The sequence below is a fragment of the Pteropus vampyrus genome, unplaced genomic scaffold (genome assembly GCF_000151845.1).
Source record: "Pteropus vampyrus isolate Shadow unplaced genomic scaffold, Pvam_2.0 Scaffold34, whole genome shotgun sequence".
Classification (NCBI taxonomy): domain Eukaryota; kingdom Metazoa; phylum Chordata; class Mammalia; order Chiroptera; family Pteropodidae; genus Pteropus; species Pteropus vampyrus.
In genome coordinates this window covers 1,064,808-1,079,332 of record NW_011888815.1, presented here as the reverse complement: position 1 = coordinate 1,079,332, position 14,525 = coordinate 1,064,808, and the positions used below count along the sequence as shown (strand labels likewise).

The 14,525-nt window shown below is 41.4% G+C and overlaps 1 protein-coding gene across 1 annotated transcript in view; it reads left to right on the top strand.

The window, feature by feature from the left end:
- The window catches only part of AKAP13 (A-kinase anchoring protein 13), a 247,495-nt gene that overhangs the window by 141,041 nt on the left and 91,929 nt on the right, over nucleotides 1-14,525 (top strand). The window contains exon 12 of the mRNA XM_023529007.1: nucleotides 11,628-11,840. Coding sequence (XP_023384775.1) covers nucleotides 11,628-11,840 — 213 coding nt within the window. The remainder of the gene's footprint in view (nucleotides 1-11,627; nucleotides 11,841-14,525) is intronic.

Here is a 14,525-nt window from a genome sequence, read left to right as displayed (position 1 = left end):
GTTCGTAGTGAGCAGAGTAGATGACCTTTCTCTGGTGCATATCTCTGTATCCAAATTGAAATTTATGAATCAAAGAGCTTCTGAATGTGGACTGCCTGTATCAGTTCGATCTACTCTTGAGGATGGGTTACCTTCCCTGAAAGACCCTCTTCAGAGAGAGAAGGGGATCTTTCATTCACACGGGAACCTCTGCTGATGCCAAGGCCACAGGCGCAGCAGGTGTCTTGCTCCAGGAGACTGTTAAAACGGGCACCTGGAACTGGTGATCAGTGCGTGCTTTTAGTGCTGGTTCTAACAGAGTGAGTGGAAGGACAAGTCAGCCTTTCGACGGAGGTGTTTGAGTCGGCGGCATCGTGGATGTGATAGGACTTGAGGGAGACTCGCAGACTGTCGAGCTTTGCATAGGTGTGGGAGGGCATGAGGGCAGAGTCAAAGACATGGCGGTCGCCAGGTGTGGAATCTAGTCTGAGCATGGTTGTTTTACTTGTGGACTGCTGTGGAAGAGTCCCACGAGGAGAGGTGAGAGGCTGTCATGGTGTTGGGCCTTCTCCCAGAGTCACGTCTTAGGACCAAACAAATGCTCTTTATCCCAGCGGGTCACGTTGTGATTTCGGTCTTCTGGGTGGGGATTGTTCAGGGACACTGGCTATAAGTTCAGTCCAAATTAGGCACTTGGGAATTGGCCAGGAAAAATCTATAAATATCTGTCTTTTATTACTCCTTTCCCTTTGCCTCAGAGGAAGAGGCCGTTTTCTTTTTTCCCAAGGCCGACTTTTCCAGCTGAGTTCCCAGTCCTATGCTGACCTTCTTAAAGAGCCGCTCTCTGTGAAACAGCGCGGCGCTCGGATGCTCAGCGGTCCCTTTAGTCTTGGCTCCTGGTGAAGCTACCCGCCTTCTCCACTTACGGAGAAAACTTAACTTTTCCCTCTTTTTACTTTCTCATCTCATAATAAAAAGTATCTTCAGAGGGAACATGGTGGTCTGCTTAAAAGCAGAGGTGTTTTATTCTTTCAGTTCTAACTTAAGTCAGATTTTATCAATTACTTGGTTTTATCTCACATGCACTCTCGTAGGTTGACTTAAATATCTTTTTTTTTAAATAAGGCAAAAATTCTAAAGATGATAATAAAATAGAAATACTTTTATCACCATTTTACGGTGAGAAACTAAGGACCAGAAAGGCTGTGTAACTTGCCCAAAGCAGCCTGGCCATAGGGGTCCTCTTCTCGGCACTGCGCCTGGTCAGCAGTGGTCAGCGGTCAGCTGTTCCTTCTCTTCCTGCGGCCGTGCCGCGTGCGACAGCTCTGCTCGCATGTGCTCAAGCAGAGGAGCGTTTTCTCCCCTCTTCAACATATTTTCGTGGTAACAACTCTTCCAAAACAAATTCTCATAATTTAATTTCAGGTAAACAGAGTTGTGTTGTACTTTCTTAAACCTTTTCAGAACAGTGGATTGAATTTGAATTTGGTAATGGTTGAATAAAATGATCAAATGCAAACTCCAAAAAGTAGGGGTTAAATGAGCAAAAGTAGGGGTTAAATGAGTATATTCTTTTGAGGATGACTAAATGCCAAAATTGACCCGGGTAGTGTTGAAAAGTTGTTTTTTGTTTTTTTGTTTTTTTGTTTTTAAATGAAAAATTTTTAAATTTTCATTTACAGTTGATATTCAATATTATATTAGTTTTAGATGTATAGTGGTTAGACATTTATAAAACCTACAAAGCAATACCCCCAATAAGTCTAGTACCCGTCTGACACCATATATTGTTACCACAGTATTATTGACTATATTTCCTATGCTGCATAATTTACTTCCCCATAACTGTTTTGAAACTGCAAATTTGTACTTTTTAATCCCTTCAATAGGTTTTTTTCTTGAAGGATTTTTCTCTCTCCCCTTAGCTGTGTCTTTTGGACAGCTGATAAAAAGAGTTAACTTGTACCTCTGCCTTTCTTGGAACACATGCCTACACAGTGATGTGTGTTTGCCTGGAGGGATGAGAGAAGTCTTCCATGGGAAACTGAATCATTTTTTTTGGCTTGTCTGACTGATTGTACTAGAGCTATTTTTTTAGCCATGAAGTGAAAAATAGGAAGATTAAGTCAAGTAATTTCCTTAAGTAAAACATTTTAATTTTTTTTTATGTGGGATTTTCCTTAGAGTATGGTTATTTGGAATATGAGTTTTCATATCTGGCCAGGAATTTATCCTTTAAATCCAGAAACTCTTTAAGACTACTCACCACTTGTATATGTTAACACACTGACAATATTTTCTTGTCTTGTTTAATAACCATATCTGGTCAGCTATTGGAAAGGTCTTAGGATTGTGACTGGTTATAAAGAAGTCTATAATCAGTTAGTCATGAAGCCTTTGGGTGTTTAGGGGATTCAGGGAGAGAAAATTCAGAAGTGCCTGCTGCCTTTAAGGAGCTCATCATCTATTTAGAGTCAGACCAGCGTGCAGCACGGAGGAACGATAGATACGGGGAGAACACCGCCATGTGAGTGCCTAAGGGTCTAAGACAGAGTGAAAAGGACAGAGTATGCAGAGAGCTGAATTAGGAAAGTGAGATTTGACAGGTGGGTTTTTGGCTAAGGTCGGAGAGACAAGGTTCAGAATTCCAGAAACCACAATTGTTTGAAGAGCCAGGAAAATTGAGAGAAAGGAGAACCACGTTGTAATTGTGGAAACTCCAGAGACCAGCCTTGTACCTATCCGAAGGTGTAGCAGCATATGAGATTGGGTAAGGATCCGAAGTGGAGTGGTATCCAGACGAGGGAAATTAGACTTGACGAGGCTGCAGACTTCTGTGCAGTCTTCCTGAATCACAGCACGAACCATTCCACGTCTCTGCTCAGATGTCCTTGCTGGCTTCCAGTGGCCTCTGAACAGGGTCCAGACTTTTTAGCATGACATCATATGCTTTTATAATCTAGATTGTTAGTGCTTTTCCATGCTGATGCTATGGCACTTCCATACAGGAATTTGATTCATATAATTAGACAGTCTGCTAGTCCTCTGCCACATCTGCCACTCATCACATCTGTACCTTCACTCACACTCTTTATAGGCAGTGCCCACCTCCTCTCTCCCTTCTTCTCCTTCTGTTAAACCACCATCTTTATAAAACTTTTCAGCCTAATCAGTTCAGCCAGAGATCCTCGGTCCTTTGCTGAAATTCCGCATTTCATTTGTTCTACCCATGTTGTTTCATATTTCAGGCCATTACCCCTGCTTTGTTTCCTCGAGGTCTCCAAAATGTCTCATCCATCCTTAACATCTCTCGCAACACCTTTCAGAGCACCATAACCAGGGCAGACATTTACATGTTTGTCGAATGGATAAATAAATTTGGCTAATATTCACAATTTGGCTACTAATTGACCACGTCATGCTGGTAATGACAAAATCGCATTAGGACATTCTGGTCAGTAAATGTCAGCGTGGTTTTCCTTGACCTCATAGCCTTTGTTTTATAGAAAGAGGTTTGATCTTATTTCCACAGATGATCACATGGAAAGGGAGTGTCTTACTTACTGGCTGTCCCTCCTTTGCATTTCCTTGCCAAAACACTGTCCACCCCGCTTCCCTCCTCCTCCAGCTATTGTAAAACCTGTATTCCTGACCAGGATAGCACTGTGTGTCTCAAGTGTTCTCTTCTGGTCTTGATAACAAGATCTCCTGGAAGGAACTGAAAGTATGCGAAAGGACAGGCGTATGTGTTGCCCAGAACTCACTTCGTGTTAACGGTCCTTTTTCTCTATGAACATTTCATTTTCTTCTCAGAAAGTTTTTTACAATCTAAAATATTTGTTGCCAGGTTATCAATATTCCAGCAACCGTTACATAAGGATCCAGTAAAGTACTTAATCTGAAGGCAAAAATGTCTTAAGAGACAGAACCTGAATTTTCCTCTGTGAAGTTAATTCCATATTTCGTCACTCTATTGCTAAGCCAGAACTGCCCTTACCAAGGCCCACCATTTACCATTTACCTAGCAAAATCTAGATCTCTTATTTGCTTGACCTTTTCACAGCATTTGGCACTGTTTACTATTCTTTCTTGGGAATACTTCTTTTAGTTTCCTTAATATCACATCTGTGTTGATTTCCAAATCTCTGTACCCTCTCCCAGCCATCCTCCCGAACTCCAGACGAATACATCATTCGTCTGCACGGCTCTGCTGGGCTGTCTCTGATGCCTCAGCTTCAGCTGTGTCTAAAAGCAGACTCATCTTCGGATCTCTCCCTGCCTCTCACTTGTGCTCCCTCCCAGCGCTTACCTGGTTGCCTAGGGCGAAGCCTTGTCAAACCAAACGCTTCTTTTCCCTCATCCTTTCAGCCCCAGTCCCTGTTAGTGTTAAATATCTTTGACCCCTCAATTGTTGATTCTTCATCTATGCTTTCATCACCTGAATTCAAGCTACTGTCATCTCTCATCCAACTTCCGTAACAGCTTTGTGACTTAATTTCCCTGTGTCTAGTGTTACTTTTTCCTATCTGTTGAGCATTCTCTAGAAAAAAAATCTGTTTTCGAAATGCAAAACCGATCATGCCTTTCCCTTGCTCACAACCCTTCAGTAGCTTTTTCCTATTGCAGTGATTCAGACTTCTGAATATGAGTCCATCTCTTTGTGCTCCTCGGGCCTCGTCTTTTGCCTCTTGCTCTTTCTTGCCTCTGGCCCTAAGCACCTGGTCTTCTGCCTGAACGTCTACAAAATCAGTCTCTCTCTACTTCTTCCCCGCCTCCCTACACACCATACACCCTTTACCTGGTTAGTTCCTGCTCACCCATCAGGTCCCGGAGTAGTCAGCTTCCTCAGCGGGCCTTTAGAGTGTGTTACATCTTGAGGCAAAATGTTCTTGTCGTGCTGTGATTGCTCTGTCCCAGCACTTCTCACGCATTATTCTATTTACGGTCTGTCTGAATTGCTGTTATATTCTCACTGCCAAGCATAGGTGTTCAGTGAATATTCGTCTAATGTTCATACTGTTTACTGAAAAGCTTGTGGAAGACTTAGGACAGTGACATGTGAAGTTATGTATGATCTCACAATATTATGAATTTTCCATGTGAAATTTCTTAGCTCTTCATTATATAAATTTGTCATTTTTAGCATTTTTAGCATTCCAGGTTTTTACAGCATTAATGTATTTTAAAGCCGCATTCTTTGGGAAAATTTGAAAATTCAGTTTAAAAAATTATGTTTGGAAAATATCTAGAACACTTTAAATATGTACAATTTATTGTATGCCAGTTATACTTCAGTAAAGCATCTTAAGTTACTTAAATGCTAAATAAAAACATGCTTTCAGAGTCTTAGATTACCATCTGAAATAGAAGTTATGACCAAGATTTTAGTCTGAATTCATGCATTTTGCACATGTAAAAATGTATATATTTATTGGGAAAAATAGCCAAATGATACGAATGCATCAGAATCCACTCTTGAATAGTATAGTTTGTATTTTTAAGTATAAGAAAATGTGGAGGAGGGGGATGCTATTACTTAGTTATTTCACTGAACTAAAAGTTTGCATTCGTAGGCTTCATGAAGTTGATAAGACTTTTATATGTGACAAGAAATTTTCTCGTATGTTACAGTTATGAAGAAAAATGTTAGAGTAGCTTAGGGGGCAGCGGTCAGTGCTCTGTCTTATGTAATGCTGGGGTGGCGTTGGAAGATACAGAAGTCACAGTGAGTATGGTTTATTGCTGATCACATGAGACAGGCTTTTGGATTTGGTTTCGATAGACTGCATGACCACCCAGAGAAACGTTACCCCACAGTACACTGTGGGTGGTGTCTCATTTCTCTTTTTTGATAGGGTTACAAGATAGGTCCAATAGGAGAACACCATCTAGTATGTGTTAATTTCAACAAGAAATTGTACAGATTGTTCCGTTTTGTATAGAAGATGGAGAAATGTGAGTCAAAGTTCGATTGGCTTTGTAGCTGATGGTGGATGGACTAACATCCTTCCAGCGGTGGCTTTTAGCATCGTACTTCTGGGTCTGTTTTTAACCTTGCTCAGGTTTATAGATGACACAGAGTGTGCAGGAACAGCTGGCATTTCTGTGACAGAGTCTAGATTCAAGGTACTCTTTTTAGACTAAAATGATAACTTAAAACAAATGAGATAATTCAGCAGGGAAATTGTAAAGTGGGTTTTAAAATACAATCACAAGATTATGGTATGGAAGAAACCTGTTTTGACATAAGTCAAAGTGGAAAAAAGATATGGCAAGTGAGCTTATTTCACCATAAGCTAATATTCCTGTAATAGTGTGGTATTTATGTTCGGAAAGCCAGTTCGATCTTAATTGTCCCAGTGAGTGCAATTTCAGAGGATTTCACCTTGAGCGTCTACATCACAAAAAGGACACTGACTGACGAGGCTTCAGTTGGGTGCCTGTTGCATGAGGAACAGTTATAGGAACCGTGACCCAGAAGAAAAGCTCTGGGGAGGGTGGTGAATTGCAAGGGTATCTTCAGATATTTGAAGTGCATGTTAGAAATATTTGCTCCAAAGAAAAATACTAGGACTAGTATACCTGTTCATTCTAAAGAAGACCTGGATAAGAACTGTCAGTATCCAGATATAATTTAGTCCCTGTGTTGGATGTGTTCATTCTGATTTTTGTTAACATAATACTGCACGGAGAAGCTGTTAAACAGAAATGTCACGTATTAAAATGTTGAGAAAGAAGTTGAATGTGCTTCATTTAATGGCACACTTTCTATCTGTACTTTCTAAAATTAAGAACCGCTAGTCATTTTTATTGAAAAAATAACATCTCTTTCTATGCTTTGGCATTTGTGTAAAATCAAACTAAGAATATTGATGGTATGAGTGAAGAATTCTAAGTTTTCTTTCCTTAAATTTTAACTTACATTTTCTCCATAGTAGTTTCTTTTAATTTGGGTAATTCTCAAGTGGCAAAATAAGACGTGTAGTAGAAAGATTTACAAAACTGAGTTTAATGCAGACTTGTTTTATTAGCTGCATGACCTTAACACAGCTGACTTAAACTCTGAATGCAACATTTCTGCATCTGTGGACAATAACATTTACCTTATAGTTTTTTATGAGGAATAAATGAAATTATACACATGGAAGCTCCTGACAATCAGGAACTCAGTAAATGTTGTTGCTATTAACAAACCTGGCCCCAGAAGACCTGTCCTAGAGATTGAACTCTGCTGTCACTTACTTTTTTTTACTGAAGTTATGTTTCTGCTATCTCCCTTTCTTCCATCTTTTCTCCTTTTATTTCACCAAGCTGTTGGCAATTTTAGTAAAATTTAACATTTGTGGCCTTGTTCCATGAGACCTATTTCCTGTAAGGAGCACAAGTTTATGAAGAGACCTTTGTTTTTTCTGATATTCTTCCATCTTAATTTCTTCTTGCTGTTGGTACAGTTGTCAGTTTGCTGCTACCAGCTAAGATGCCTTTTGGCTTCATTTTGCAGAGGCGATAGAGGGTTAAAGCAAAGGTGCCGCCTGCCAGATTCGAAAAGGTTTCCTGGTTGATTGTCCTTTAGGCCTTCCTCTTCTCCTTTAGCTTTTTAAAACCTTGGAGCCTTCAAATCTGTGAATCAAAGAAATGCCAGGAACAGTCGTGCTTGAACACCTCAACTGAAATTAAAAGCAAACCCCAGATGGAAACAGTGTTTTTGCAGCCATTGTAAATAATTTTCTTCTTATACTCAAATACTCAAAAACATCTTATTTGAAGCGTTCTGTTATTCTAAGCAGACTGGGGTTTCTCTAGTGGAAGCTGATGTTTTATCTGTATTCTAGTAGATTTGGCCAACAAATGTGAACTCTGGATGAATCACTGTTTCTAAGTTAATGAAATCATAGGTTATTGAAAATCATTAACTGTGGTAGACCTCTCTTCATTTCATGTGTAAAGTGGAGGTGGCAAATATAATTACCCAAGAATATACTATATGTTTTCTACAAGAAGTTTTGAGAGAATTTCTCAATTTTTCTTTTCTTCTCTGAATCTACCTACATTCTATAAACTATAAGGCCTCTGATAAAGATTTCTTAGTCACAGACTGAGGATATCAGATCAAGAAGGAATTTCAGGTATGGTCTAGTGTCCAACACCTCTCATTTTTCAGTTTGGAAATGTAGGTCCAGGGAGTCAAACTAATTATCCCAGATTGCTTGGGGAGATAATGACACACCCAGGAATGGAAAGAAACCTTGATTTTTTTTAGCCTGCCACCTGAGTACCCTGCAGAGACTAAATTGATCATTGGTGAGTCACTTAGCCAGTGCCTAGTCACATGGTGCTACTTTGTTTACTGGCCTCTGGTGTTCCCTTTGTGTCTTGAGCATACCCACTAGGTGGTATCCTAATTGAGAAACTTTATTATGGGATTTCAGGCAGGAATCTGCCCTAACTGGAACAAAATGGAGCCAAATAGAGTTCACCTGTTAAGAATGTTAAATAATTTGGGTAAGGTGTTAGATCTTGTAATGAAATAAATCAAGAGAAAATTGAATTCATGAACAGAAATGCTATAGTTAAATTATAATGCATGAAATATTTGTGTATGCCATTTGTGGAATCTTTAAGAACATATGTTGGGCCTGTGGCAGGAGTGAACCAAAAAGCTTCTGTTGAAGAATTTGGGACCCCTTGTGGAGGGAGAGAGTAGATGGAGGACACAGGGAGAAGGGAGATATAATTAATCTCATAAAAACTACTATTATAAGCTGTTGTCAATAATAAATAATGTTTTACTATAAGTTCTCAAAGGAAAGAGGAAATATTCTCGAAATGCAAAGTTGTAACTGTCAGCTCTAGTTTGAATATAAAATGATTGGTTGCGGTGTTTCAAAATCCTAACAGAATAACTTCAGTGGTTCCAGATGTTTTTAATAAAAACTTGGAATTGTCACATCAGCAGCAAAAGCACAGGACTGCAGATTCTGCGTTCTGTTGGGGAGTGCTGAGCAGATCCAGAGGGGAAAGCAAAACACACTCTTTTTTTTTCCCCACAAGAGCGTATGTTCCCTTCCCAGAGCATTTGTTTTCCAAGAAGGAACAGAGTAAGTCAGGGCGAGTCCACTTCGTTTTACTGTGTTCATGTGTGCACGAAGAGTAAGAAACCTCGATCTGCAGCCTGCAGCACAAAGCCAGCAGGTAGTCAGAAATCGAAAGGTTAATCTGTATGTCTCAAAAACAAGTAATCTGGGCCATTTCAGGCAATTAGATTACTTTGAAACAGATTCCTCTCTAATTATATAAACTTCTTGACACATGCCTTGTTGTTTACTTATTTTGTTTGCCTTCAGTGCAAGGCACAAAATATTTGCTAAATCAATATAGATTCTCTACGTTTAAGTCCATAGTTAGAGGAGGTTAGGTGTAGAAAGGCTTTATTATGATTAGAGCTTCTGAGCCCTAGGGAGATGCCTGGGAACCTTGGAATCCCGAAACATTTGATTCTCATTAAAACAGAAGGGAGCGGCAGTTGAGGAATAAATCATATTGAGGACAGAGGGGAGGCAGCTTTGTATTCATATGGGGAGAAAGGAGAGCTCTCAATTATAGCTTGGTGAAGGTTCATACAGAAAAGATAAACAAACTATCCATTTTTCCATACACTGAAGCCTATAGAATCTTTTGAGTTGTGCCTCAGACCACATAGTTCCAACGTATTTGTAAATTCCTGACCAGGTTCCCACCCTTTCGGTAAGCCTGAGCAAGAACTTTATTTTCAACTCTCTAACCTTTCTCTAATCATCTTGTTTCTACGTTTTTCCATTGTCACCCTAACAAGAACCACCCTCTGTTTCACTGCACAGGTTGGTGACATCACAGAGCCAGGGCTCACCAGGGGGCACGTGGGGAAGGGGAGGCTGTCCACCTCTGTGGGACAGTGAGGGCTGTGGCATCAGGCTTCCAGGGCTCACTGCTGTAACTGTGCTGCTCATAGAGGAGGAAAAGGCTTGCCTTCAAGCAGGACTGTCTGCATTTCTCTCCTTTGGGCTGGTTGGCAACTTGAATGCCTGGCCTGAGGGGATGGTGACTCATCAGACCTTCTATCTTCTTTTTATAGCTACTGAAAAACTTTATCACCAACTCTTTGCAATATTGACAAATTCAATTAGTAAATCTCCCTGCTCCTTATGTCATGGTGTTTGAGCCCCCTCATTGACAGTCCTGGTCCAGCCAAGCACTCCTCTGGCCACCTGAGGAAAATGTCAGCAGCCTAATGGCTCCTAGCAGGAGAAAATCTTTGTAATTTTTTTTCTTTCCCCACTCTTTCCCCGTTTTGCTTTCCTTGGTTCCTCTTCCTCTTTTCCCTCCCAAATTATTTTCGACCCAAGTGAGAGAATGTCTGAAGTGAGAGAATGAATTCTGGAATAGGCCTGGCCCGGGAGAATGTTCCCAAGGGTGGGGACTAAAGAGGTCTCAAATAGTTTAAAAAAAAAAAAAAAGGGCAAAAGAAGTAGCAGAGCCACATGCAAGGCTCAGTTAATGTGAATGGGAGCATCGAAAGGGAGGTCCCCGCCGGGTGACTCTTCTAGCCACTTCTGAATCCTAGAGACATCGCCCTGGCATACTTGGCTAACATTTTTCTCACGTTAAATCATTGGTTTGCATTTGGCAAGGAGAGGCAGTGTGTGCCTCCCGTAGTTTGTTTTCTGTGCGTGGTGGGATAGATAAGTGTGTTGTTACGGTGTTTAGGATGACCTTTCTCTTCCTTTATTATGGCCCTGACATCAAAGCACTCCTTGCATCTGAGAGAGCCTAACAGAGCCTCCTTCATAGGGGACAGTTGGACGAGGAGGAGGGAGCGGGATGGAAAAGGAAAAGGAGCCTTGTTTTTCTCCTCTTAGTTTGTGGGTGAATCATGTTTGCAATTAGGTTTGCAAGCCTCCTCGGCTGCTGGTGCGGCACTGAAAGGCAAGTCATGACACTCTCGAGAGTGAGGGAGGGGGTTGGGGACTGTGGTAGGGCAGGGCCAGCGCCCTAGGAGAAGGGGGGGTTGCAGAGCAGGAGGCGGGCCTTTCTCCCTCCCTTTCCTCTGCTGTCTTACATGTTTTCAACTTAAATCAGAACCAAGCCCGACTGCCTGGTGTGCGAGACAGACTCCGAAGGCTCTTTACTTTATACAGAATCAACAAGCTTCTGCTTTTTTTTTTTTTTTCTTTTCCCTGTAAAGGAAAAATTGATAGTCCTTTATTCTTTTAAAGCAAGAACAGAATTTTATGGGAGAATTTTTTCACGTCACCGCTGTGGAATAGAGCTATCTTCCTTTTTTTTCCCTCTCTTTTCCTGACAAAGTACGTACTGGATTTTTATTGCCTGCTTGGTTTTTTCCCCACGCGCATCGGCCATTATGCTCAGTCAGTTCGTTCTTAGTTTTTCCACTGGAGTTATCGCCAGTGATGGAAATGGTGTGCGCTTCTCCTTCAGTCAAGATTTGCATAAAGTATAGCATCAGGAGGCATTTACTGTTTCTATTATGAATTATAAACTCATCATCCCAGTGCTCTGAAGTTGTCACAAAGTTCTCGGTCAGTTTAAGGAATTGGGTTCCTCTTGGTTTCTTTTTAATTCATTTTTGACCCTTTGAGGGTTTTATATAGAGAGGCGTCTGGAAGGCACAGACGCCCCCCGTGAGAGGTTTGGAACTCTGGACTTGCGGGACGCACTGCTCCCCCGAGTTAACGGCGGGCACATCTCCTGCATTTGTCTCCTCTCTTCTGCTTTTGGACAAAATGTATGAACGACACAAGAGGCGCTACAGTCTGTGTGACATCTCCAAGGTGGACAGGGCTGTGGACGTGGTGCTGCTGAAGGTAAGGAGCCACGCTCGGCACATTCTCAAGCTCTCAGGCTCTTTCTTCTCCTGAATTCAATGGCCGGGTCCCTGGCCGTCTGCCTTAGGAGAGAGGCTGAGAAGTATGTGTGGACGGTGTGCAGTGGGGGTCGGGTTGCTGATGTCAAGGTTCTTAAAGGGCTCTCTTGTGGGACCTGAGAATCAGCACCGAGTCACTTGCTACATGTCGTTTTACTTGCTTTAAAATTCATTCTTATACTCAGGAGAACATCCTACTCTTGAAAATTCATCTTCAGAGTTGCTCTTTCCTGCGATGTCTGTCCCTCTGTCCCTGTCATTGCCGTCTCCCTTCGCCCAGCTCCCGTCTGTCTGGGTATCTGTCTCTGTCGTCCTCTGACATGCCGCCTCTGTCCTTTAGTCTCTCTGTCTTTTGTCTGGGCCTTTTCTGTCTGTTGTTTCTGCTGTCTCTCACTGGCAACTTTTTAGGGGAAAGATACATTTCTTTCCTTTGGAAGGTCCTCCAATTAATCTGTTTATTAAAATGGCAAAGTAGCCCTTTTGGCTTGGCTTGACTGCTTTTCAGATCTAGCCTCAGGCTCTGTTGATAGCTGTATTTTTTTTTTCCCAGCATTAGTGGGTGTCTAAGCAGGATGGGGGTGGAGACTCTGGATAGCTAATTGCTCACAGAAGGCATCCTTGAATCTAAAATTAGTCAGGACTCCTCCAGCCGTAAGATGGGAGTCTGGGAATGTTGGATGACTCAAGGAGTACTTTTTGGAAGTTTAGCTTTCTGGCAAAAGCAGGGGAAATTGGAAGCCTACCAAGGGCCTCAAGAGATGCCAAATCAACCTCAGTACCTGAACGCCTGCGAGTGTGGAGCTGTGGGCGTCTAGGCAAAGTGATAATGTTCCGCCCTGGTCAAGGAAATAGTGGAGCTGTTTTATTGATTCGTTGATTCAATTTGTTACTTGCAATTCCCTCTTTTTTTTAATGGTCCATTGAGGCCAAGAAATGGGCTCAGAAGGCTAGACACACGAACCAGTAAAATACACATTGGACCAGGGACACAAGGAGTAGCAATTTGTGGTGGAGATTCAGCATCCCTCCATCATCGCTGTCAGATGGCCATTTGACTTGCCAGGCCTAGGCTGAGAGCAGTTGGTAACTTGGCATTTTGAACTTGTTCCAAGATATTATTGTTCATTTTAGTTTCTCTGAAAGGTGATTTCCTCTATGAAATCATGATTAAGTTTTAAAATTTTTGTTCTTTGGTATTTAGGGGAGAGCCTAGTTTTTAGGACCTTTACGTGCTTGATGCTTAATGATATTACATGTCCAGGAGGAAAAGGAAAAAGGAAGAGAGGGAAGGAGGATAGGAAATGTCAGTCTAGGTATCTTAAGGAATATAATATATTTAAAAAATGCTAAAATGTGTAGTACTTGATGGTTGGTCTGGATGCGAAAGCCTTTATGAGTGGAGCTAAGTCAGCGCAGGCGTGTTGGACTCGTGATGCTGTTTCAGTTTAAAAAAACACTGCTATGTACGTCATTTCATTTGAGACTTGTCAGGCAGCAACTCTCTCTCCCTGTTTTCATATGAAGGGTTTGAGGGTTGTCATCAGCCGTGGTGAGGCGTATGAAGGCCTTGAATGACAAAGATGTTAGTTTTTTTTTCCCCACAAAGCCAGACATTAAATAAAGTACGATTTATTACAAATGATTGGACAGAAATCGGCAGCATGTAGTATGGGAAATAACTGGAATATTTCTTTTAGTTAGAAGCTCTTTTTGGGGAGCTGAGATTTTATTAAAAACCAATCTCCAGAGGATAAAAATATGCCATCTATACCAAGGGAAGGTGTCCTAGAAAGAACAAACAGCGGACACTGGGCCCTGAGAGCCATGGTGACAGGAGCATCCTGAGCAATCCGGTAGCGCCTGAGAAGAAGGCCGGAGGCAGAAGCGGGACCTAGCGAAGCAGGGCCTCGGCAGCTGCGGGGAGGAGCTTGCTTCGCTTGGATACGTTACTTCTCAGTTTACGTGTATGCGGGATCATTCTGGCGGTGTGGGAATCAGTTAGGTTGCCATTATGGTAGTCCAAGCATGATGAAATGGTTTTGTGGTCTGAATGGCAAGAAGTAGGTGGAATGAGATACAGGCATTTAATTTTTCCATTCCCAGTCTCATTTTACATATGGAAAAACAGTTTTGGATGCTCAGTAAGTTTCCGAAGGGCTCCCAGCTCACACGTCATGGGATGCAACCCCAGATCCGATTGTTTTTCTTACTTTTCTAGACCGCTTTGAGTTGACCAGTTCCTTTTTATACATGAATATGTATATCACTTCTTATTTATATACACACATTTTTTTCTAAGACTTTTCATGTTGAAAGAAGTCTTAGAAGTTATCTCAGTCCCTTCTTTCCCACTGTAGGAATTTCTTCTATAACACTTTGGACAGGTGCATAATCTCTCATAACTTTAGTTTGTCACACAATTTGTAACAGATTTTCCACACAATTCTTTTTATGAAATCATTCAAGGTGTTCTCCAATTATCTTCCATTTTAAATTTCAGTATCCTTAATCATTGTTTTTTTAAAAAATGATATTGTGTATATATACACCTCAGGTCTCAAGTGGTCATGCGTATGTCCTCAATCCACTTTTATCTATGGAAGGTGCTTGTTTATACTAAGGAGCT